The following is a 26,817-nucleotide window of genomic DNA, read 5'->3' as shown; positions in this document are numbered from 1 at the left end:
AAGGTAGCCAAGACTTAAATCAGGTGTAAACTAAAAATTGGGTGAACTCATTTGTTTAGTATATAGGAAGAGCATATTACTGTTGCAATGCACAAATCAGAAATAGATAAACTCCATTTATCTGCATTTCTGCCTAACATCAGCAACACCACAATCACAAATCCAAGCTCTGTATATATGTATTATGAGAAAGACAGATACGACATTCATAGAAAATCAAAATAGCACTGACTTCGTGGGTTTAATTCTCACCCTTGAAAAAAACTTGAGGATGTCTGCCTTAACGCCTAAACTATGATGATATTTCAGCTTTACTGACGTGGTGTCCCTGCTCATAAACAATTTCAGCAGGAACCTCATAAGACCATATTGTCCTCATTGTACCTATTCATCAGAACTTCTTAGCAAACATGATTGGATTAATGGCACATATAAGGGGATGTCATTACAAACTGCTAAATCAAGGCCTTTTGCAGAACAACTTAAAGCATAACATCTTCCGATCACGTAAAACAGCTTCTTATGGCTTGTCTACTTCTATAACAGCATACAAGACATACATAAGTTTTGTACAACACACCTCAAGGTTAATGTCTTCACTTACATACGACTATACATTGTCTTTCTTTGAAGAAGTGGAAAAGTCCGAGTCGGTAATCTCAAGCACAAGAACAGTCTGCTATTAGACAGGCTCTAAACCATAAGCTCACTGTTGTCTGAAAGATTTGGGGGTTCTTTTGCCAAACAGAGCAACCCCTTGGATGCTCTACTACTGCAATAGCACAGAAGCAGAGCTAAAGTTAATATGTCATTGAGTACTTCCATACACTGTACTGGCTTTGTTTGTTTTCCCAAATGGGGGAGGGGAGACAATTTTGTTGTTTCTGCTGGGTTGTTTCTTAGCTTTGTATTTTTTTTATAAGACATGGATACTTCCAGAAAACAAACTTGATTACTTGCACTACAAATCTGAGCTATCCACACACAGTGGATCAATGGATTCAATTCCTTGATCTGTATGCATGCATGGTCCAATTTTACTATATATTTGCACACAGGCTTTTTAAAATAACTGGAAAGAGTTCCTGAAGAGAGTACACAACTCAACACAAAGGGAAAGCTGGATCCATGTGAACACATGATCACACCTTACCACAATTTGAAAAGTAAGAGCAAATCGCCCAACTTCTTTAAAAAGCGAGCACATCAACAGATACTAAATGCTTCCAGGTTTTGACACTGGCTCTTGAGGGTACCCAAAATAATAAACAAGAAAAAAAAACAAGCCTCAAAAAGATAAAATTCACATCTGCAGGGTAAGACACTAAACAGAAAGGTGTGAAACCAACCTGCACCCCAAGGGTGGTGTTCTTGAAGGCTGGAACTTTTCCAACAGCCTTTCTTTCTCATTCAGCAGCTGTTGGCTGGAACAAACCTTCGGATCTTCAAGAAAGCCTCTTTCTTTCTACCATCTCCAAAACATTGCTGCAGCTCCTTTGCAGAAAAGCTCTCTGCTCCTCTTCAGTTTCTTACTCTCCAGCCTTCTACCTGCTCCTCACTTCCTCTATCCCGTTCTTCCTACCACCCAGCGTCTCACAAAAACGTCTCTCACCTGTGCATGCTCAGTCATTCTCTGGGGAGGAGGAATCTTTCCCTGACCTTCAAAGGCTTACCAGTGACCAAGAATGCAGAACGAGATCAACAGGCAGCTCTCCCCCTGTCTAGGCACACCTTCATTTAAAAAAAACAGTCTCACCTGCCATAGATTAACAAACTCACTAAACAGTTCTGCAATCCACAGAAGAAAGGAAGAACTCTAGAGATGAAGGCAATCACTAATACTTTTGTGACCTTTCATTGGTGGTGAATTTGAGGAATAGAAAAAAAAATACCTAGAGAAAGCATGAAAAAATCTCCCACAGTAAAAATCTGACAAATTTTTGTAGCATCCAAGGAGCTCAATTAGCATATGCTCACACTTCAGAAGAATCATTAATACTTGACTGCCCTTAAAAATAGCTATAGTTTCAGACAGCAGACTTAAGTTCCACAAAGCATTACTCAACACAGTATGTATGGTACAAAGCATGGTAGAAATTAGCACATGTCTTAAAAATGTGCATCTGTCATATGCACTTCATCATAAACAAGTGTGCACACACACATTCAGGCACTGGAATGATTACTATTCTTTGTGATAACTGACAAAATAAAGATCCAGAGGAACTTCTAAAACAGTCCACAGGCATTGCAACACACAAGAGTGGAAGCTACTTCACTTTTTTGACTCAAACAATTGTCCTGCTTTATCCCTTTATTAGAAAGATGACATTCTGCTCTGGACTGACTTAATCACTGCAAAGCTTTAAACAAATCTGTTTGCCCTTGGTGCACTTGTGATGGAAGGGAACAGTTTTGGTTTTAACTTTAGCACTGAGATCACATTTTAACTACAGTATATTAATCAAGCACGCAGTTTAAGAACAGATGATGTATGTGTTGCCTGAGGAGCCACATCAAGATTCTGAGGTCAGGGTCAGATTAAGGCACAGATATGATGGGCCAGCATCTGCTGAATCCCCTCCTGTGATTATATAATGTTAAGAGCTTTTAAATAATAACTGAATTAGTTCTCCGATCCATATCCCTGTGTAACTCTGTGAACCCTTGAGAGTAAACAAGGAATTGCATGACCTGGGAGGAGTCACTTCTTTCAGGTGTGGTTTCTGAAGTCTTAAACTGATCTTAAAGTCATCACTTTTATCATAAAATTTAAGCACTTTTGGAAAATCTATTTTACAGTGAAGACAGTTTAGACTCTGTAGTACCAGACTGAAGCAATCTGAAAACATTAAATCGCTATCATGGCAGAAGTTAAGGATTAAAGTGTAGGTGCAACTAGAAGACAGACATAAAAAATGGCCCTTAGTTCCCCAGTATATCTCCTTATCTCTGCAAGTCATATCTGTTTACTCTCCTAACAAATAAATTTTTATTGTGGCAGCCTTCACCCTCCAGAGCTAGGACAGACATAGAAAGGCAGGCTGGATTCAGCCATGCATCAACGACATGTCAACCAAGTTCTAAACGCAGAATCTTCTGTGGACTGAAGCAGAAGTAACAGTTTTGATTTTTCACACTGAGGCTGACTTTGTAGTTCTGGAAGTCAATTAAAAAATGTTTGAGTTGTAAACTGAGCAGATTTGGTCTGGAAGTCACTGAGAAAAAAACAAATGTACTGCTCCCAGCATGTCAGCTTGACAGGGTCACTTTGCTTTTCTGACCACAATTCTACTTTAAAACTAACCTTTCAACAGCTGCTCAGTTTCAGTCATCAATTCTACTACTGTTGAAAAGCAATAGCAAAAACATCTATTGACTTCAACAGGAACAGGATGAGGCTCTTGATAGCACTTATCTTATAAATGATAGTCTTATGACACACAAAATGATCGTAAAAAATCTCAGTATGATTTAGACAGGCAGAAAATATCCCTGTTGACCCAACTTAGATCACTAGAGACCTACATCCATTTGTTTTCTGTTCAACAAACAGAAGGGTTTATGATTTTTTTTTTATAAACCAAGTCAAGGATACGATAGAAAACAAAACCTACTCTATCTCAGGTGGAATCTGAACATCAGTTTTGTAATAAGGTAGAAAATCTCTGACTCTTAACCATATCTAGCAGGCAAGCACAGCCCCCAGCCTAAGGCTGCATTTGATAAGCTGTGATGGGTCTACACTGACCTGCAGGTTCTGGCAATCAGAATCCAAGGCTGTGAGAAGAGCGATGCAGAAGACATTGCTGAGGCCAGTCTGGAACAGTCGCATGCCCAGCACAGCCATGCCCAAGCCTGTTCAGCGACGGAGCAGTGAGACCCCCTTTCATATCACTCCTGTGAAGTACTCACAAAATGCCACTCCTGTCTGCCCTCCAAAAGGTGAGGTAGTAGTCTTATGACTCCTGACACATTAAGGTCATGATATATGGGCTGCAAGGAGCTTGGCTGTTTCCATGTGAACCAAAATGTGATTTATCATTATTTCCTTTAAGAAAAAAATCAGATGTGTAAAATTGGGAAGACCAGTTATTTAGGTTACTTTGTGAAAATACAGAAACTTAGAGAAGTAAGTGTATAGAAAAGTCAGCGGCTGTACTTTTTCTATCTAGCAGGTAATGTTGCATCAACCATTTCTAAACCTAAGTAATTTCCTAGATGCTCCATGATCCTTTCGGATGAAAATCCGCTTTTGTTATTTGTGATGCACAATAAGCAATAAATTGCAAGGGCGTGGTCTTGGTTTTCCTCCTGACTGATTTCTAGCAACATCATTGTGGTTTATCAGAATGCTCAAAGCAAAATGAATGTTCAACTGCAAATGTGTTAGGATGTGCCATCTGTGCTCCGGGGCTACTCCTCACCATCCTCAAAATTAGCTGACACAGTCACAACATGCTTTTCTTGCCGAACGCAGACTATTCCCCTCTGCTCCCCAGTTACATTGAAAACACTTGAGCCCTTTAAATGGAGCAGCAACATTGTAATGCAAATCATCAAGTTGCAGGACCACTAAAACTCTCCTATTTCATTGCCCTCTGGGCAATGATTGATTCTGAGACACCAACAGGCTTCAAAAGGGAAACAGAACAAAAAGACAAGCAAAGATGTAATTAATTTTTATGCAAGTTTCAAATTCAAAATTTATTACATTCACTGCAACATTTTACCACAAAAAGTTGTCCCCAGGGTAACATGCTAAAATTAATGCCTTTTCACCTGTTTGGTTTGTCTGCTCTTGCAAATCCACTCAATAACAGTCTGTTTGGTTCCTCACTTTTAGTACAACTTTTTCAAATGGTCTAGTTCTAACAGAAACAAAGAGATTCTTCCCACCCCACACACTGAGCTGTCATCACTATATAAATGGTTCTGAGCAGTTACAGTTTTCTATACACTAATTAAAGCTTCATATAGAACCTGAGCTAATTAAAAAAACTCAACAAATTAAGTATGAAACAAACTGGCTGTAACTGGGTATTTACATGATGCAGATATCTGCTGATGAATGTGTTTCTATTCTTCTTTTCCCTCCTGCTTCTTTCACCAGCAAAATCAACAGCTGTGGGCACAGGAAGCATCTATAACAATTCAAGATTCAGATGTTAAATCCTGAGGTATTTTTTCCTCACAGTCATAAGCCCCATTAGTGTCTCTACAATATGCTCTGTAGTGGTATATACCTGGGGCTTGTTTGTATTCCTGAATTCCACAATCCTACAGCTACCTTTGATTATTTTTTTTTACTACCATTAGCTTCACTATATGCAGGAGAATAAAATAATTTATAAATTACTCATGAGAGTCTATGTGCAAGAACTTCTCACAGTCAAATAAAGTCCAAAGAACGGTTCAGTAATAAATTTACACATTGCCCTCAAGAAAAAGAAAACAAAAACAAAAACCACAACCCAAACCCAAAAGCTTTCTGTGAACATGCTGTGTTTTCCATTTTTAATTTCTAAGCCAGAAAGATGCAAGATCTCCTATATGTGTTTTTCAGTACATTACAGCTCAGTAAGTTTTAATGAAAATAGGTCCTTTTCAGATCTTAGGAACAAGATATGCTTTTAATGTGGCACTATCAAGTCAATTTTGAGTCAGACCAGATCCTACTAAATTGTCAGACCAAGAAAAATATTCCATGACACTTGTTTTAACTCCAATGGTAATAATTGCCTAAATAGCCCTGAAATGTTTGCATTCTCCACTGCATCAAGCAAAACAAAACCCCTAATGAGAACTTGAAAATAATGCTGGTCATACTAAACTGTAACAATTTCCATTGCCCGAACAGAGAAAAATTCAAAAGGTACATAAACAATATAATTATTAATAGTAATTTGGATCATAAAAATAACTTCAGAATCTGAGTTTTTATCTATATACAAAACATAACCAAAATAACTACTTGTTACCATTTTTATCTGCAGTAGAACTCTACGTCTGAACCCTTATCTTGGAATATAAGCATCTTGTTCTGATGAAACTACATTTAGTAAAACATTAAGTAGCATTAAATGAAAATATGATGCATTTAATTAGAAAAACTGGCCATAAAAACTTAAACCAAATTGTAGGCTTTAGTGTCAGAAGGCTTATTAAAAAAACCTCAGGGTATTAACTGCTAGTTTTCCAAGGGCAGTTCTACTGAGAGCCGCTGGAGTGTTCTAGCTAGAATGACACACTACAATACACTAATAAATAACTCCAATTATACTCTACTTGCAAATTCTCTGGGACTGTTTTAAAGGCGCACAAGTCTATTAGAGAGTGTAAGTAAAATCACATAGCTATATTATGACTTGACTATTCTGGCTGATAGATTTTGGAGTGCTCAGCACCTTTTCATATGAATTACACCTTGCAATAAGAGTACCTTAAAGAACTTCCAAGGTCTTTTAAAGATTTTTTTGTGGCTCAATCATAATTGCAATGGGCATGAACTTAAAAGGACATTCAACTAAGTTTACCATCAAATAAAAAATGTTTCTACAAAATTGCATATTTGTACTAATGCAAATATTACCATTTGCCTTCAGAGAGTCTTGCAGTTTTAGAATTTCAGGTACCATGATATTACATGAAAAAAGAGAGTGAAACTAGCCATCCCGTGGTCCAATTCATTATAATTTTTTCTACAGTTTAGATTTAAAGGGCAGGAAGCTCTCTTATTACATGTTCTATACACAGACATAGCATTACATTACAAAAATAAATTTCTAAAAACAGTTTCAAATTTGAATGTAATCAGGTCAACTGGGTTCGTGTACCGTAAGTAATAGAGCACTTCATTTCCGTGTGTCACCTTTTGTCTATCAAAATACTTTTTTGAAAAGCAAATCCTTTAGAATTATAGAATAGCTGAAGAAATTGATAGTTCCCAGGAATTCCTAGAAATAGTTGGAAGGAACCTTTGGGGATTGCCTAGACCAACTCCCCTGCTCAAAGCAGTGTCAGCTAGAGCAGGTTGCTCAGGACTCTATCCAGTTGAGTTTTTAATATCTCCAAGAATGGAGACTCTACAACCTTTCTGGGCCACCTGTTCCAGTATTCAATCACTCTCATAGTAAAAAAGCTTTTTCTTATGTTTAAATTCAATTTCCTGTATTTCAGTTTGTGCCCATTGCCTCTTTTCCTGCCAGTGTATACCACTGAGAATAGTCTGGCTCCATCTTCTTTACATCCTCCCTTCAAGTGATGATAAGATCTCTTCTTAATGCAGTCCAGGATGCTGTTGGCTTTCTTTGCCGCAAGGATACATTGCTAGTTCATGTTCAACTTGCTGTCCACCAGGACCCCAGGACCTTTCCTGTAAAGCGGCTTTGCAGCTGGTCAGCTGCCAGCCTGTACTGGTACATGGGGATATTTCTCTCCAGGTGCAGGACTTGGCTTGTCCCTTTGTTGAATTTCATGAGATTCCTGCTGGCCCATTTCTCCAGCCTGTCCAGGCCTTCTGAATAGCAGCACAACTCTGTGGTGTATCAACCACTTGTCCCAGTTTTGTACCATCTGCAAACTTCCTGAGAGTACAGCAAGACACTCTGTCCCATCATCCAGGTTGTTAATGAAGCTATTAAACAATATTGGCCTCATTATTGACCACTGGGGTACACCACTAGTAACCGGACTTCTGCTGGACTTCATGACACTGATCGCAGCCCTTTGAGCCCAAGAGTTCAGCCAGTTTTCAGTTCACCTCACTGGCCATTTATCTAGCCCATACTTCATCAGCTTGTGTATGAGGATGGGCAGTCTGTTACACTGCCTGACTGTCCCCATGGCAGAAAAGATTTTCCTTATATCCAGCCTGAACCTCTCCTTTTTCAATTAGAGTCTGCTGTTTCTTGTCCTCCCACCATGCACCACTGTGAAGAGCCTGGCTTCACCTTCTTGATAAGCTCCTCATAGCTACTGGGGGGCTTTTTGGTCCCTCTGCTCATAGGACAAGTGCTCCAGGCCCCCTGCCATCTTGATAGTCTTCTGCTGAACTTGTTCCAGTTAGTCAGCATTATTGCACGGGGAGAGGGGGACAAAAACAAATGCAGTTTTCTGGTCACGGTCTAATGAATGCTTAGCAGAGGACATGATCCCTCACCTCCCATGAGCTACTGGCCGTGTCCCCATTGGTAAGGCCCGGGAGGACGCTGGCCGTCTCTGCCGCCAGGGCACTGCAGACTCGTGGCCAGCTCGCTGCCCACCAGTCCCCAGTGCCTTTCGGCAGAGCTGCTCCCCAGGCACGCAGGCCCCAGCCTGTGCGGCTGCCGGGGCTCGTCCTCCCCGGGGCAGGGCTCTGCCTTCAGCCCTGCTGAATTTCAGGAGGTTCTTATCGGCCCATTACTCCAGCCTCTCTGGGTTCCCCTCAGCGGCAGTTTTGCACATACACGTATCAAGTGGTACATCCAATTTAGTGTCATCTGAAAATTATATAACAGTGCAAGCTGTCACCTCCTCCAGGTCATGGACAGATCTCAGCTCAGCACCCTGTGGGACTCCACTTGTTACTGGCCTCTAGGTAGATTGTCACCTATTAACCACTACCTTCTGAGCCCCACCATCTAACCTGTTTTTCACCCATCTGGTTGCCCACCCATCCAGCTCTGTAGTTTCCTGCAATGTTTAGATTCTGATACACTCAGCACATTGTATGTGGAGACTGAGCATCTCCTGTAGAACAAGAAGTTATGAATAAATGTTGACTATTTTAATTTTCTACTTTATTCCTCTAATAGATGTTGGACATAACACAACTTCAGCTTCAGAGCACACTGAACTTCACAGCACTAATCTAGGAGAAGCTAGTTTAATACTTGCTTATTTATGTTGTGATCTAATAAAGATATTAGTAAAAGATACAAGTATGAGGTGCCATATAACTCATAGACAAACATTATAACACATACAACACAGGCAAACATTAAAAAAATATATTAAATATATAATAAGAAAACATAAAACCTTTAAAAAGAAACCGTGTTCCTCCTTCTCACATCCCATAATGATTCAAGTCATGGATTTATAGAGATAAGCCTCACTGGGGAAAAAAATCCATCCTCTGCCTCATACATACTGTTCAAACACACAGATTTTTCAGAACATATCTACAGTCAAAAAATGCAGGAGATGTGATTTTGGGAGTTGGGAGAATTGCAGATGCCAAGGAACATGCTCAACTGGAGTCTTCCTTCATCTCTAAAACGATAGAAGCAACCACAAGCCTCTCCTGATTATTGAGAGCTGACATTAAACGTGAAGGGCCCCAAGCAGAGGGTAAGACATTATAGCTCAACACTAACATCCATGCAGAAAGACCTTACTTCCATTACTGATCAACATATCTCACATGTTTACTTGAGATAAGAACATATGTGTCGGCATTTTATTGCAGAACAATTAAAATTCTGCAAATTCAAACACTAGTTTATCTCCCTGTAACTTATTTGAGAACTCTCAGTAGGACTTTCATCACGATGTAGGCTGAACAAACCACTAAATGATCAATGACCACTAAAAAGCATTTGCCATCACAGGAGAAATAGGTTAGGTGTCATTTCCAGCCCTAAGCTTTAATAGTGACTGGCTCTCCAATCAATTTCAGAGTTCATTAAGGTCTGTTTTTCCTACTTCATTGTCAGAGAAAACTTGTAATCTAATGCTGTGTTCATATCATCTGTTTCCAGGGCCCTATTTCTTTCATGTATTTTGGGGAAAATAGATCAGTTGCAGCTTCTGCAATTTTTGTATATGGGACACTTGTTTCTAGATTGTGGGAAAAGTAATATAAATACAGGTTGGATTGCTTTTCTAATATGCTAAATCCTCTTCAGATGACAAAAAACCATATTTTTTCCCTAAGGAATTAAAAAATAAAATATTAATTAAAAAAAATAGTGACTATCTTTCTTTCTTTCTTTCTTTCCTGAAAGTAGTCAATTCTTAATTGCTCCTAGGATGCAAGTTCATGATTTTTTTTTTCTCAATTGATGGAAATGGTATAAGTACTTTTTCAGTATGTATTTTTCCAAGTGTGATTTTTTTGACAGCTCACTAATTTTTTTTTTTTTTTTGTTACATGTGAACATCAAAACAGGCAGAAAACAAAAATCATGAAGGTACATGATGCTAATCTTGTATGTTATTCTAGCCAGAACACTCCCAATGTCTGTTAGTGGAATTGCCCTTTGAAAATCAACAATGATCACCCTGAGGTTCTTTTAATAAGCCTTCTGACCCTTAGGTTCAGACTCATTAGGAAAACCAAGATAAATTTTCTGTAATTTTGACTATGAATGAGAATCTGAATGAAATATTTCCACTGCTAAATATTGCTGCACAGTTTCTCTGTACAAACAACAAAACTTGAATGCTTCTCTTTTACTTTAGTCTGTAAGCACAACCAATGGCAACTATTTTAGGATTTCAATCAAAGCATTAAGAACCAGAAATGGTTTAAAAAGAACAATTTTCCTTGGTCAAAATTCTTCTCAAATCAGAGATGGAAATTTAGGTGAGGAAAAAAAATTAGTGCACCCAATAACCTGGTTATTCTTGCCCGGAATGTGAGGGCTCCTTACAATATTTTTTACTATACCTTTTTTTTTTTTGTTTTAACCTCATGTATAAATAAATCAGTGACAGAAAATAAAAACTGTTTTCATCCCCTAAGAGCATTGCAGTCACTTGGGATGTAGGAGATAGAATTTTAAATCCTTGTTCTGATTCAGGACAGGGACTTGAGCTTGGGTTTTTTAAATCTTAAACAAATACTCCTCAATGACAAGATTATTTAATTACTCGGGGATGATACTCCCTGTGTTATTTTAAAACTCTCGCAAAGCATATCTGGAAAGTAACTATTTTTCTTCCAATGCCAAAAGGGGGGAAAAATCTTCAACACTTTGAATTATTTTAACAAGCAATATTGCTTTCTGGCCAATTCCGTTATAGAAACAGATTTCAAATTTTTTTACTTCTTCTGAGATTACTAATAACTTCTTCTGTATACTGTGTTTAATTTGTTAATGTAAATTACAGAAATTAAATTCCAGTACAGACCATAGTCAAAGATGTGTTTTTTATTTTTGTTACAAATAGAGATAACACTCCCCTAGGCACTAAAAATAAAAAAGTGTAATCTTTATATTGGGATTTGAGTATAAGCACCTTCTGCAAGCATTTAGCCTTGGAACTCAGACTTTGCTGAACTTGAATTAAGTCAAATGTTTACCAGAAAAAGATTTCTGTTTTCTGGGAAAAGTCTCATAAAAGGACTCAAGCAGAGCAGAATTCTGTCTAAAATTAGAATTTACAACAATTACATATACGGAAGATATATACCATTTAAAATCCCTTGCCTCTTGTCATTAATACCTTAATTATTCAAGAAAGATTTTTTTAAATCTTCCATATGGCAGTCCAAGCCATATGATGAGACTATTTTTATGCTTTAATATTTGCATTACAGTGAAATGTAGAGGCCTTTATCGTACACCAGTCCCTTTATAGTTATACATTCAAAAGACAATCTGTGTCCGAAAGTTTGTGCAGAACAGATGTTAAACGAATAGATGGTTTATGTACTTAATTACTTAAAGTAAGAAACTGAAAATCAACTTGACAGTTTATCTTGCAGTAATGTAATGTTGGTGTGGGACTTCCACAACCCAAAGTACACTGTTTACCCAAGAATCACACAACGCAGTTTTTTAAAGATTCTGAGCATATTTTTCATGCTATGAAGACATGTATTTATATCAACAACAGATGATACATGCTATAAACGTTCAGGTTTAGATGCCTCAGATTTCATTCCCACAACACTGACCATAAGCTATTTCTCACTAGACTATGTGATGTCCAAACTTTCTTTAGGAGCAGAGTCCTGTAAGCGTTTGACCACCTGCACGCACTGCCAACAGCTGTAACAGAACGAACCCTGTCATACTGTCATTACTCCTAAGCGTTATCACCCAGGAGGCATATCATGAGACTGCAAAATCCTTCATGATACCACGGGGGATATGCACTTTCAGAGTCTGTGAGAAATGTGTGAGAAGCTACGAAGTTTTGTTTTTCACATCCAATGTGACTTTTCTGGAGTACTAATGGTACTTTATCACAGATCAAATTTGTAATTTCTGCTAAAAAAACCACTTTCTCATGGCCAGCAAGATCAAATTTCAATCACTGAATACAACAACTTGCCTCCAAGAGCAGTTCACCATTTTCAAGAGGAAAACGGCAGTTTTGATTTTTTCCACTACACCATGCAAAGAGAACACAAAGTAACTGGGATTATGCTTTATCATGTCTTCCTTCTGTCATGAATAAATACCTTTGAATATCCCACTGAGGAATGTATCCAAGTCTGTAGATGATGAAAACAATTAGCTGAAAATCCTGTTCTTCTAGTTTCGTTAGTTTTGTTGTGGTTTTAGACCTCTTGTTGGCCAGTTCACGTGCTATGGAAGCAGTTAGAGTAGCAGATGTAAAATTTACAGTTCTCTACCTGAATATTTGGTGGAAAGTGGGCTTTAAAAGACAGATCTTCCCTGGAAAGAAATCACTCCATAAGGGGACTAATTCTGCAGGGATGCAAACCTCAGCAAGCTTTAGAAATCCTGTGCCATACAGAGCAAACAGCTGGCACCTGCTTCAGCTGTTGGTTTCTAACTGTGCTTTTTGGGTCAAAGGATTATGGTTGTACAGATCATCATATACTCCCAATTCCACCTTCTTTCCAGCAGCTAAGCTACATGAAAAAAGCTAAAAAGGAAAGTAAATATTTTTCTGATGTTAATTTTCTCCACAAGCAGTTTTGCCTCCCAGAAGTCTGGCATCAAGCCACAGAAGTCCTAATCAGAACTGGGAATGAAATGCAAGGTGACCTCACCTGACCAGTGATCTGCAGACTTGCAAAAACTTTTAGCTTAAACGGCTCAAAATCAATCCTCCATCATGTTCACTGCAAAAGTCATTTATCAGGTTAATAATTTATTTCCATTATACCTGTCAGAAGCCTACTATTTTCACAGCAGAGTTTCACACATGTAAAGAAAGTTACTCACTTCTAACTTGAGCAACACAGAGTTGACTCGTTTTTGACCACTAGACTGAAACTAACACATAAGCTTCTGCTCACTAGAGAGGTGGACTGTTTTCTATGCACCTCTACCCTTGTACAGACATTTACACCTGTGGGTAATGAAATCAAAACCATTCCTGTACAGAGGAATGGCCAGCATGGATTTAGTACTGGAAGGAACTGAAACAGACAATTGTACAAGTTGCAGGTAAGGACACTCACACTGAAAGAAAGCAAGCAGCTGACGCAATTTAAAGACACATTAACTGCATCTGCCGCACTGTTCAACTACAATCACAAGCTCTTATATAAAAGGCCAAATCTAGGCAAATAATTCATAAAGAATGTATGTTTACTTTGTAACGTTTCTTCTAACAGACAATACTTTCCTTTAAGCGTACTGTTATTCAAAGTGTTTCAATAAGCTGATCAACAAAAGTGTTCATTGCAACTTGAAATGTCAAAAATGGCATTGTTTAGATGGGTGAGCAACTCTTGCAGTTGAGTTTTGTGTGGGTGTTCATGTAAAAGAAATTTAAGATTTGCCCTCCATGTGTGAAGGAATTAAAAAATCTCTGTATATACACTTGTAAAATGCAAATGCAGCAGTAATAACAGAAAATTGATAGAAAAGTTTATCAATAAGATTAAAATTAACTATTTTAGAGTGGATATTCAGGAATTCCTTCTGTTATAAATTTTCTTAATTCCATTTAGTTCTGGGAAGTGATGGAGAAAGACAGTCTTTCAGAAAAGAAACATCCACATTGTTTAATTTTCAATTAAAACTTAATTTCTCTAATGCTTTAAGGAATATACATACATAATATACACAACAAACTGTCTCAGTCTTCTTAAGAAACTTTTTTGTATTACTAAAAGAAATAAAAGTTCCATGCGGTATATTCTTTAACATGGGCAACACTCTAATTCAGTTATCACATCTGCTGTCTAGGTGAGAGAAATGTTCATGTAGTTAAGTCCCAGTAACGGGAACAGGAGAGTTGGATTCTGTTTTTAACTTTGCCAAGAGTATAAAATAAGAATTTGGACAATTTACATCCCAAGTACAACATTCAGTACTGCAGCATTTGATTTTGAACAAGCTGCCACATCCTTAATATTGATGCCTAAGCTTCCTGTACAGTGAAGCCTCTCATGTTTTGATTTCACTTGGCTGCAAGAGTGTCTGAAACAGACCTGAGTCTTCCCTCAATTACTGGGAAATTTCCACTATGGCTATATCGCAGAATTTATTGAGCTGAAACAATGTGATCATTTACCTGTTCAGTTTCACAACACACCTGCACACAGACCTGTGCCGGCCCATCATGCCACAGGGGCAGGAATGAATGACAGGACTATAATAAGCCAACATTTTCATGAATGAGCAAAGAGTGAAAAAAATCAGGGAGGAGAAAAAGCCAACCTGAGAAGTACATCTCGAGCATACTCCTCCTTAGGAGTTAACCTCTGTTCTCCTATACCATGGACCATTTATAAGGGTTCAAACTGCGTTAATCAGCCTTTCCATGGCATAGTGATAATCTGCACATACTTCAACAGAAACTGAAGTATATTCCAGAGCTGTGAGAAAGCGAGGTTCAAACCTCACACCTCTGCTTAAAAGGAACATCAGAACCGTGTATCTAAATCGCCTGCAAAAGTCGCAACCTTGATAACGGGCACACATGCATAAGTGCTCTTAGACTTTCCTGTTACAGTGGTTTCAATGTATATGAAATAGTAAAATACTAAGTTGTACCACTTATACCAATATTGACTCCGATGATCTTGGCATCCCACTATTTCAAAAACTAATGTTAAAATAGCTAGAAGGGGTCAGACTAAAGTTCTTTTTAGACAGTAACTTTTGTCTTTTGAGTGAGCAATAGCAGAAAACTATCAAAAAAACCCATAGAGCAAGATAGGAGCATCCCCTGAACACAGCTCCAGCCATTAGCAACTGTCAGGGACTTAGGAGGCGCGTTGTGTCTGCATGTTTATTCTTAAATATATTTTCCTCCACTAAGCATTTCCTTCAACTGTAACAAACGTATGTTCAAATACCTTGTCTGCCTCTTTTTTTGAGCTCATGTACATCTGTAATACCCACTAGCAAGCACACTGAAGCAGTGCTTTATTGAAGCATTTATCCAATGCACAACAGTTTCATCAGAAGAGAGTAAAAATATCAGAATAAATAAATATATTCAAGTTATATAAACCAAATAAAATAAACACGAACAGAATAAGTATATGAGTAACCTGGATGCTAGAGCAGTCTCCTATTCACCAGTCGACTAACTAAACCTATGCACCCAAGTATTTTATGCACTTTCAGAGCTAAATAGCCATTAGAGAGCACTTGAGGAGCCTCATAACGAAACCAGGCGTACAGCAGACGCAGGGTGTCTTTTCTACTGGTTTAGCCCTTTGTGCCTCATCTTCCACATCTGTCGTATTTTCCTGCTTCAGAGGAGTGTTGTAAGCCTCAGCTAAGCACCGTCCACCACCTAGCTTTAAATGTAAATTCAATAAAAACGCTCACACACATAAGAAGGCACGCCCACCTAAGTTTTTGCAAGACCAGTGGTTTAGTGAGTAATAAGAGTTTTCAAACCTGGGGCGGAGAACACCAGAGAAGCGCAAAACACTTATTTTTAGCAAGTTACCTCAGAAGCATTTAAAATAAAAAAAGAATCACTTTAGTTTCTTCACTTTCACATTCCTGGTACAAAAGGATGACAGCCTGCAAGCAAACTTACAGCAAAAAATAAACACACACACCCCCAGCTGGAGAATGCCTCTTCCTTCTCTCCTTCCCTTTTTTTTTTTTTTCTTTTCCCTTTTCCCCCTAGTTTCTAACCGCTTTGCGGATGGCGGGGCCCGGGGCTGGGAGCGAGACGAGGAGGAGGCGGCGAGGGACGCGCCAGCCCGCCTCGCCGGGGAGCAAAGGGGCCGCGCCGGGCCGGGCCTGGCCGGGAGGCGGGAAGGCCGCCCGAGAAAAGTTTGCGCGGTGGGGGATGAGGCGGGGGGACGGAGGGGACGAGCACAAGGAGGGCGGGGACGGAGGGGGCGAGAGGAGGGCGCCTGTCAAAGAAGATGAACGGACCCCCGGCGGGGCGCTATACCTACCGGCCGCGCCGGTGGGGCGGGGAAAGCCGCCGGGGGACGGCGCGGGGGAGCAGGGAGAAGGCGGGCTGCTGGGCGGTGTCGCCGGAGGGGCCGCGCCCGGCCCCGGCGGCTATAAAGAAATGGAAGCGGCGCGGCGCGGCCTGGCGGCGGTATGACCGAGGTGAAGCTGGCCGTGCTGGGCGGTGGCGGAGCCGGCAAGTCGGGTAAGGTGGGCGGCGGGACCCCCCAGCCCGACTTTACCTCAGGTTTGGCAGGGGGGAGCGGCGGGACCCCGCTAAACCTGGCGTCTGCTTCCCTCCGCAGCGCTGGCGGTGAGGTTTCTGACCAGGCGGTTCATCGGAGAGTACGCGTCCAACGCCGGTGAGCGCCGCGGGCCGCCGCCGGCCTCGGGAAGGGGGCGGCGGGAGCGGGCCTGCCGCGGGGGCGTGGGCGCCGTGTGCGGCCTCCACTCGGGGCTGTGCGGTGCGGGTTCCCTGGGGAGCGCTAGACGCGACGCTTCAAGCGCTTACTTGAACAAGAAATTGGGTAGAAACGCAGTTTCGTAGAACTTTTCGGAAAGACTTAAGTTTTCGCTTGCTTATCAGCGAGAGTTCCTGATTAAGTGTAAGCTTTGAAGATGGGAAAAGGCAAGCCCGGTATCTGCGGAGAGATCACTTAAAGCTCCAGTAGCGCGCCCGGGCACGGGGGCTGGCGAAGTGCTCGTCGCAAAGCAACTGTGAAGGGACTTAGGAGGGAAAGATAACCGGGCTGCATGTGCGAAGTGCGGGTAGATTATAGTAAGCTCAATCAGAGAGGAGATAAAGAAGAGAGTAAAGAAATAGACTGAGAAAAAAAAAAAAAAACAAACACAACACCTGTTCTATTGAATATCTCCTTCTCAGCTCTAGAGGAGAGGTGAAACGGATTCTTTATCAGGCACTACTGGTTAATCAAAGCATAATGCAAAGCCCCCTGCTTTTGCAGGAATAGTGATTTGATAGCTTTGTGGAAAGCCTCACTGTGCTGAGGATAGAATTCCTCATTCATGCCAGAACAAATATGCTGATCCTTAAGACACTTCTAAGATCTTGGAAGATGGCAAAGCAGGACTTGAACTTTCGCATCCTGTGTAGAAGCACTGTTGAACTGATATGCGAACACCTTTGGAAGTGTGCCACTCCAGCTGATGGGGATGAGAAATCCCAAAACTTAACAAAGAAAGGAGATTGCTATCTACTTCACTTTCCCTGCTAAAGGGGAAGACTTTTTTCCAAAAGCCTCTTTTTACAAAAATCAGAGTAGCGTTCCATGATCCATAAAAAAAAAAGCAGTACTAAGTTGAATTGCATTGAATGTATCCAGATGAACTACTTTCAGAATAAGAGTTGTAGTTGTAAATAAATGCTTTACCAATGTTGTAACTATACAAACACAAACTGAAAAGGCAGTTTGTGTCCCAGATGGCTTATCTAAGTCTAAGCTGTCACATGTAAGTTATGTAGTGCTCTCCATGCTCCATGTGTGTTCTAAGCTACATACAACTAAAAACAGGTTTCCTTGTTCTGACCCTCTGATACTGTAAGTATCAGAAAAGACATGTCAAACTCCCAAAACATTTTTGTTTTTTAAAAAAGTGTTTGTTGGAAGATAAGGTTAGCTCTATTTCTAGACAGGAAGAAGGAGGGGAAAAGTTGGAATAGGAGTGATGAAATACAAGATCATACTAGAACACTTTTAGTGGAGTCAAAGTGTTAATTAAAAGTTTGTTTAACTATGGAAACCACCAAGGGGCTGCAGATTTGATGCCCTGGGATGCTTGAGACTGATAGTTTATCATCAGATGAACTCTTAAGACACGCATGAAGAATGCTTAAGATGAACATGGTGCTGAACTGAAGATGCTCAGTTCCAGAGGTCATAGCTCTTATCTATACCTTCATTATACACAGTTTGAAGTGTATTTTCAGTAATGCTAACACCAGTTCTTGTCTTTGTAGCTTAGTCACTCTGAGGAATTATATTGCAGACAGCTTGTTGGTTCAGTGCCATGAACACAAGTTGGTTACATTTGCTTAGAACAACCCACTGCTTAAAATAACAGTGATGGTCTGTCTGCACTGGAGTTGCCAGGGTTGCTAGTGCTGGTGGAGAGTCCTAAATCGGAGAACTGACACTACGGAAATATTTTAAGATCTAGTCTAGGGACATGATCCTGTAAATACTATTGATCTAATGCTACCTAGCATGAGAACTCCTAAAGCACCAGATTTCATAGTAAATAAACACTACTACCAAATAATTACTTTTGTGCAGAATCAGAACTTACACATAGGCTGGCTTACTACTTTCATAATCCTGAACCTTGGTAGCAAGCTGAGTAATCATCAGCATTTAGCTGATTCTGAGCATTGTGCATCCCCTTTGTCTCCATTTTGGAAGAGGAAAACTAGGGTCTAAAAGTATTCATTGCACCGACACTTCCATGGGAACACAACAGTGAAGTGATGTGGTCAGCCTGGTTGGGCAGCTCAGGTGTTGCAAAATGAAACAGGCTTGTTTCCAGTGTGTGTCAAAAAATAAACCAAAACCCAAAACAACCAAACACAAAAAAAAACCCCAAAACCAAACAATACCCAAGGAACTAAATGTCCCTTCAGTATTAGTGAATCTCACCTTTGCCACCTTTTCTTTTGACCACTATCTCCAATCACACTAATGCTGGTTTTCTTTGAATGCCATGTGTCTTTTAGAATGCATCTACACTAAACACTTATGCCTGGATGGGAAGCAGATACACTTGGAAATTTATGACCCTTGTTCACAGGTAAGAATTTCAGGGGGGCAAAGAAGGGCTGTTCCTCATTCTACCTGTGAATGGTAGGAAGAGTTGGGGGGTTACAACCTTTCTGTCTGGTTCTTGGAATTTGTGCTTGATGTTTTTTTGAAAAGACTGAAATTTTACAGTTGCTGTGGCTCAGAACTGCTGAGTACTTTCCCATTTCATGGAAGAAGCCCTTCGTTGCTTAAATTTTCTGTAAATGCTTCTGCATTTTTGGAATATTACTAACAGAAAAATCTTTTCCCACTTCTGCATTATACAGACAAATACGGAGGTAAGTTACAGGATGCAGTTTCCTCAAATGCCCGAAATGGATGAAACTTAGTTTATAAAGCAAGCAGTTTATTAAATGTCTGCAGAAACGGTCAAAGTAGATAGGCCTGGAAGTAAGACTTGCATTGACAGAACAGATCCAAGGAAAGCCATAATGCAGGCTTGTACATGTTGACAGCTGAACTTTGATCACAATAAACCACTTTGTAACAAAGCTTTTTGTATTTCTTTCCTGCTATTACAGGAATAGAGAAACTATGGTACTGTGTAACACATGCAGACCTAGGTAGGTCTGTCTGACTAATAGCATTAGCTCACAAGGTTCCTTTTTGGGCAGTGATCTTGCCTCTTACTAACTAGGATAATGAATGCCAAAGCCAAAGCACTGAAAGTCTGACTCAGACTTAAATTCAAGGACTTAAAAACTTAACCCAGTGAGCACATAAAATGAACCACCAAACAAATCAGTCTGCCTAGAGACAGGCAACAGCATTGCTTGTCCCAGGGCAATGGGGATCCTGAAATAGTCATGTTACACTGTGCCATGTTATGCTATGAAGTCCTCCCTTGCCATACAATCTGTTAGAAGCTACTGTTTCCACCAACCTCAGACCTCTTTCCTAAGCCCACCTATAGCTTTCACTTACTGTCATATTAAATCCTGTGGCATATGAACATTCTTTATTAAGATACTTGAAACATTAGGAGTAGCAACTATCTAGGGTAAAGCAGATTAGACTACATTATGGGTAGAGACTTTGGTTGCTACGGTTTTGGCACCTTTTTGCTTTTAAGGAGATCAGAGATAAGGGCAACTCCTCTTGACAGCATTCACTGAGCTCTCTTGTCCCAGTTCTTCCTTAGGAACAAGGCCTAACTTTAGCTGCTTGCTGCCTTCTGCTGTTCTCTTCCCGACTTCTCTTTGGCGCCTGCAGAGGAGTAGGCAGTGAGTAGTGGTGGTATTGCTTTTTGTCTGATAGAAATGATGATTCTAGAAAGAGATGGATGGGGTATGGAGGTCCTGTATCCCACGGGGAAGAAAACCAGGTTCTGAGAGGAGGCGAAACTAGGGAAGGGAGAGGCCCAATTTTTGTTTCTGCTTCCTGAAGTCTTGCTGCTCTCTGAGACTTCCCTCTAGTAGCTGGATCCCTGTTCTGCAAAGCTCACTGTCTCTTCATCACAGGTTCTTGAGGGGAAAATCCTGCTTAACTAACTTAATTTCCTTTTATGACAGGGTCACCCATCTAGTTGACCAAGGGAAGCCAGCACATGTGTTTTTTTTGATTTTAGGAAAGCTTTTGATACTGTCTCTGATAGTATCCTTCAGGTCAAAATGTCCAGCATACAGCTAGACAAGTCCATAATACATTGTGTGAACAATTGGCTGATGGGTCAAGCTCAAAGAGTTATAGTAAATGGGGTTACATCAGGCTGGTGGCCAGTCACCAGTGGGGTTCCCCAGGGCTCAATTTTAGGGCCAGTGATCTTTAATGTTTTTATAAATGATCTGGATGCAGGAATCGATTGTACATTAAGTAAGCTTGCCAATTGTACTAAAGTAGGAGGAGCTGTGGATTCCCTCAAGGGTAGAGAGGCCTTACAGAGAGATCTGGATAGACTAGAGAGCTGGGCAATCACAAAGTTTATGAAATTTAATGCAAGTGCTGGAATCCCCACCTGGGATGGGGTAATCCTGCTTATACGTACAAATTGGGGGACGAGAGGCTGGTAAGCAGCCCTGGGGAAAGAGATCTGGGGGTTTGGGTTGACGGCCAGTTGAATGTGAGTCAACAGTGTGCCATGGCAGCCAAAAGGGCTAACCATGTCCTGGGGTGCATCAAGCACAGCATAGCTAGCCAGTCAAGGGAGGTGATTGTCCCACTCTACAATGTACTGGTGCAGCCCCACCTCAAGTACTGTGTGCAGTTTTGGGCACCTCAATATAAGAAGGACATCAAACTCTTAGAGTGTGTCCAGAGGAGGGTGACCAAGATGGTGAAAGGCCTTGAGGGCAAGACTTAGGAGGAGCGGCTGAGGTCACTTTGTTTGCTCAGCTTGGAGAAGAGAAGGCTGACAGGTGACCTCATCGCAGTCTACAACTTCCTCAAGGGGGGCAGCAGAGTGGGAGGTGCTGATCTCCTCACTCTGGTGACCAGCGATAGGACAGGAGGAAATGGAATGAACCTGCATCGGGGGAAGTTCAGACTGGACATTAGGAAAAGGTTCGCTGAGAGCATGGTGGGTCACTGGAACAGGCTCTCCAGGGAAGTGGTCACGGCACTAAGCCTGCCAGGGTTCAAGGAGCGTCTGGATGATGCTTTTAGTCATATGATTTAGTTTCGGGTAGTCCTGTGAGGAGCAGGGAGTTGGACTCCATGATCCTTATGGGCCCCTTCCAACTTGAAATATTCAGTGATCAATCCGGGAAACAGCTGTGACACACACAAGTCACCTTTCCTGCCCCTAAACCTGCTGCACAGTCACCACAATATTAAAAAAAAAAAAAACCCTGTTGTATTAAAGATACTGAGGTATTCAAATAGTTCTGGAAACCTGTTTCATCTTTGCTTTTTCATGCATCTCCTTTCACTGCCAGCATTCAGTTACCATCCCTCATGGTAAGTTGCAGCCTTCCCAGTACAGCTGTTCATGATGCTACAGTGTTGCCATGATGCTGAGCTAACCAAGGCAACCAGGATGGTATGTTGATGGAGGCTATACATTGCAAGGAGCAAAACAGTAAACTAGTGAGGGAACAACTTAAACAGTCCTCAAATCACTATCCAAGATGAGTTTTCCACAGAGCAAAAGTAATTTTTTTTTTTTTTTTTTTCCCCAGCTTCCAGTATTTTACCTATCTTGGGTCACATGGTCTTGCTAGCTGCTGCTAAACCATCTGCAGGGATAAGCTAATTTAAAATAGTTTTGAAATTACATTCATTAGCTTAATGGGACAGCTTGCAGCTGTTGCTTTCTAGAAATCAGTGTGATATGTTCTTGGGGTGAAAGGACTCAAGGACTGGTATAACCCCATTATCACTTGCGTGGCTTTTGTCACCAGTTTCGTTAAAGTCAACTGCAGCTTGAAAGGAGATTTTTTTTTTTTCCCCTAGCCCTGTAGAAGTTTATCCTATGGGTAAATACTATTTCAGACTTGAACAATAAGAAATGAGTGGGAACAAAGAATTTTTAACAAATTAAGCTCACTGCAGTCAGAATGTTAGGAACATGCAAAACAGAGCTATAACCAGAAACAGCACAAATACTGGTGGCTCCTGTACCTTTCATTCTCCTGTAACTCTGCAGAATATTCAGCATAAGCAATGGCTGTACAGGTTATGCAATTTTACTGCTTAAACAAAGCGTAAATGTTTCATAATGAATTTGTCGATGATCCAAAGTGCCATCTGTAGTGAAGGTTATTTATTAGGCTTTTGGAGCAGGACTCACCTGACTTCAATGCCAGCACCTAGACCTATTAATATCTTTTGCGAGAAAAGATACAACATTCTCACATTCACAGTGACAAAGAAAATGCTCTGAAGTGACAACAGTGACATTCTTTTTGCATGTGAATTTGAACTTCTTTCAGCCACAGCGGGGGAAGCTCTCCCTCACAGACGAGCTCCACTGGGCTGATGGATTTATCATTGTTTATGACATCAGTGACAGAGCATCATTTGCATTTGCAAAAGCATTGCTGTACAGGATCCGAGAGTCTCACATAGGAGCTTGTAAAAAGTAAGTGGCATTATTTTTGTTTCCCTTAGCAAACATACAAAAAAGCTGAGAACATTTCTGTGAGCTGTAGGCATCCTAGTAGCAATTAAAATCCAGCAGCATCCTATTGGCATAACACAATACCAACAATAAGGTACCTGAAGGTAAACTGTATTGCAAATTGCAATCTATTTCACTGTATCCAAAGCCAAGTACATCAGGATTTTTGTTTGTATTTCTTACAGCACTACTATTTAAATAATTGCTATAAATCTGTCTGCTGTGATTTACATGGGTAAAAAGCTAGCATAGTCAGTTTATGCTTTTACTCCCCCACTCTATTATCAATGGAGATGCACCAATGTGGGGGTTGAAGAAAGCATCTCCCACAATGTATGAATCTAATACCATGAATGTCTCCTAAACTGCCTTTAGCGGTGACCGCAACATTATTTGTGCACATGGGTGACCATATGGTAAGAAACAAACTACTGACTTTCAAAAAGAACCACCAAAATTGCAAGTCTGAGTACATGTAGTGGTGCGTCAGTCAGCTGAGGTGCTTTCTAAATAGGTGAAATCCTTTCCTTGTATCAGAAGTAGAGTTTAAAAAAAAAAAAAAAAAAAAAAAAAACCAACACAACACTTTTCTGTCTGTTTTACTGCTGACCTTTTGTAATTAAGGTTTCTCTGGAAGGAGTAATTTTAGCAAAAGCTTGGAATTAGGATTCCTGTGTTTTCTTCTGAATTATGCTACTGACACTGATGCATCTCTTTGACTCTATGCTTTTATCTACAAATGGAGATAATGATCAGCTTGCTTCTTCCTGAAGTCCAGGAGCTGACAATATACTCAGCAGTATAGAGTATGAAAACAACAGTGGATGAAAAATACATGAATTCACTGAGTAGAGAAACCTAATGAAAACTTACTGATAGAGAATAGCTTGTCTTGAAAATCCTTTGATATTTGACTACAGCAAATGGAAAACTATAACTCTACTTAGCAAGGTTAGAGGGTTGGTTTGTTCTTTTGCAATGCCTATTATCCTGAACGTACATACTTTTCATACACACTGTATATAGCACAGTATTGTAACATATCTTTTCTCTAATCGGAACCTTTTTGATTTCAGAATGGTCGAGTCATCAGTATTTTTGGTTGGTAATAAACAGGATTTATGCCACATGAGGGAGGTTGGCTGGGATGAAGGACAAAAGCTGGCAATGGATAACAAGTGCCAATTCTGTGAACTGTCTGCAGCAGAACATTATCAGGAAGTTGTGGCAATGTTCACAAAAGTCCTGAGGAATATCACCTCAAATTTCAAAGTGAAGGAAAAGAGACGACCAAGTGGATCGAAGTCAATGGCCAAGTTAATCAACAATGTGTTTGGAAAGAGAAGGAAATCTGTGTAAAACATGGTTAGTCTTGAAGTAGGAATAAGCTGAAATAATGGAGCACAGGCAGCTCTTGGGAGTCAGTCAATTTCCTCCAAAGGTCAATGTCTGGAGGAGTGAGACAGTAGAAACCAAAGGTGGGAGATAGTATGGTCAAGTGGACAGGGTCTAGACCTAGAAGACCTGACCTTTTATTTCCAATTCTGCTACAGATTTACTGTGTTAGGGCTATGTCACTTAAAGTCCAAGATGCTCCTCTCACCCTTTATCTCATAAGTTCTTCAGAGGAGAGTTTTAGTCTATATTTATTCAATACCAGCATGGTCTTCGATAGAGCTTCTAGGTGCGACTGAAGTATAAACAGTTATTTCCAATAAACTCAGCCTTGCTTGGTCAAAATCTTACTTCAGAATTCTGAGAAGTAGTTGGGTTTTTTTGTGCAAGAACACTTGCACTAAAGAAAAGCAAAATACTGCTGCTGTATGTGATAATGTATTTGTGTTAAACTTAAGGAAGGATGGCTCAGATCCTTGTGTGCCTAAAGGTGCCTAACACCTGCTGAAATTCATATGAATTAAATGCTTAGACACCAAATCTACAAAAGGTATTTACCTGCAAAGCTGCCTTGTAGAGGCACCAGAAGTAGGGAAGCAGATAAACACAGCAGTATTGTCACCTGTTTTAGTATCTCTTTTTTTTTTTTGAGTGATGAAAGAAAGTAGAGAAGGTTGAGGAGGGTGGGAACTGAAATGTTCATGAAATGTTTGTCAGTGAGCATTGAACTGTTTTTGGCAAGGTCATTGTTTAGTGAAATGATTTTATGGCTAGGGCCAGTGTAAGGCCAGTGTAATATCTTGGGCTGATCCCTTTCACAGAGCAGTTTTCGTGGACTGTAACAAAGTTTCCTTACCTGTAAGGTGAATGTGCCTGTTCAATTTTAGATGGGAGTGGAAGCTTGAAAAGCATATGGACTGGTAAAGAGCACAAGTTCTTTGGGATGTCTGCCTGGGTTTAAAGGTCAGCCTGCTGGTAAGACCTGTGCTCCTAACTTGCATAGAGTGTTTTTTCCTAAGGACCAATGTCTTTACAACTGTGTCATTGCTATGGTATTGAAATGCCACTTGAGAGAGCACTAAGGAATATGTCAGCTACACTTTTCAAATGTGGATATTAAACATCAGATGGGTCTAAATATGTTGCCAATTGACATACGAGCTCTTAGTGTAGACTTAACTAAATAAGGGCTTAGCCCTGCGTGTTTGAAAGTGCTGTGCTCATACAGAAATTATGAAAGGGAAGAGAAGTGATCTGAAGATGAATTACTGCCTCCTACCCATTCCAGAGGACAGCTGGGATTCAGTCTTTGTAAGTTGCTGAGCTGAAGCCTACCTCTGCTCTGAAATTTTACTTGCATTGAAACTAGTAAGATTACTTTATCAGTCACAGCAGAATACTGATTTTCAAATCTCTACCCCTATAAGATAATATTAAAAAAGCTATATAATCTTAGCATTACTGTTGTAAAATAAAACTAAAGCACATTGTAATAAGCGTTGACCAAAGATCACTTCCTTTTTTTAAGGAAAAGACACTGTTTATTTCACTTGTTTTAAGACTACAAATATCGGAATATGGTTCTCAGTGTTGACAGGCACAGTGTTGCTTTATTTCTATGCAGATGCTGCTCTGCCATATCAGGAGTAGTGTATTTAACTGTATTGTCAATATCTATGAGTCTGAACTTGAAGTCTACTCATGTACACCCTTCAGCTTTCCAGCACACGCAGAATTCCAGAACTACTAATAGACTGTTGATCTGACAGGTAGCTGTATCTCGCCAGCTCTAGCATTGCCAGATTCAAGAACTCTTATCTGTATTTACTGCTATGCTATTAAATAAACTGGATTTGAGATGGATGTATTAATGCTGGTTTTTTTTTTCCTTTACTGTGGTATAAAGCTACAGATGTTTTGTTTTGAGTACTGTAAAAGTGAAACACCCTGCAGATCTGGAATTCAAATTAGAAAAAGTAAATCTGGGAATCAGACACTCGCACAAAAGAGAGCCTCTAGCTGTGTTGCCTTACACAATGAAGAAGCCTTCATGTACCTTTATACAGTGAACAGTAGAGAACTTCTTTTAAAAATTTGTTATCCTCTGTCAGAACAGCTGCAGAGAAGCTAATTAGTTTTGATTTGCTCATATTAATGGGAATGTGGACTTCCAGATAGGTGGAATCTGCAGTATACCCCACAGTTTTCCTTCCCTTTTTGCCCAGATGGGGTAAGTGTTGGAACACAGGATGGCTGTCTTCTGGCC

The 26,817-nt window shown here is 40.2% G+C and overlaps 1 protein-coding gene across 1 annotated transcript; it reads left to right on the top strand.

The window, feature by feature from the left end:
• The first annotated feature begins 16,372 nt into the window (after positions 1–16,372).
• Positions 16,373–26,414, top strand: RERGL (RERG like). Its single transcript, XM_075160145.1, has 5 exons — positions 16,373–16,488; positions 16,589–16,645; positions 19,015–19,088; positions 22,969–23,117; positions 24,233–26,414. The coding sequence occupies exons 1-5, from the start codon at positions 16,437–16,439 to the stop codon at positions 24,513–24,515; spliced, it is 615 nt and encodes a 204-aa protein (XP_075016246.1). The 5' UTR covers positions 16,373–16,436; the 3' UTR covers positions 24,516–26,414.
• The last annotated feature ends 403 nt before the right edge of the window (positions 26,415–26,817 follow it).

Source organism: Calonectris borealis, chromosome 1 (assembly GCF_964195595.1).
Source record: "Calonectris borealis chromosome 1, bCalBor7.hap1.2, whole genome shotgun sequence".
In the NCBI taxonomy this organism is placed as follows: Eukaryota; Metazoa; Chordata; class Aves; order Procellariiformes; family Procellariidae; genus Calonectris; species Calonectris borealis.
This window is presented reverse-complemented; position numbering and strand designations above follow the sequence as displayed.

Coding starts and splice junctions, on each gene's coding strand:
- RERGL (XM_075160145.1), top strand. CDS start 16,437: ATGACCGAGGTGAAGCTGGCCGTGCTGGGCGGTGGCGGAGCCGGCAAG. Junction 16,646..19,014: donor AGAGTACGCGTCCAACGCCG/GTGAGCGCCGCG, acceptor TGTGTCTTTTAG/AATGCATCTACACTAAACAC. Junction 23,118..24,232: donor CACATAGGAGCTTGTAAAAA/GTAAGTGGCATT, acceptor TTTTGATTTCAG/AATGGTCGAGTCATCAGTAT.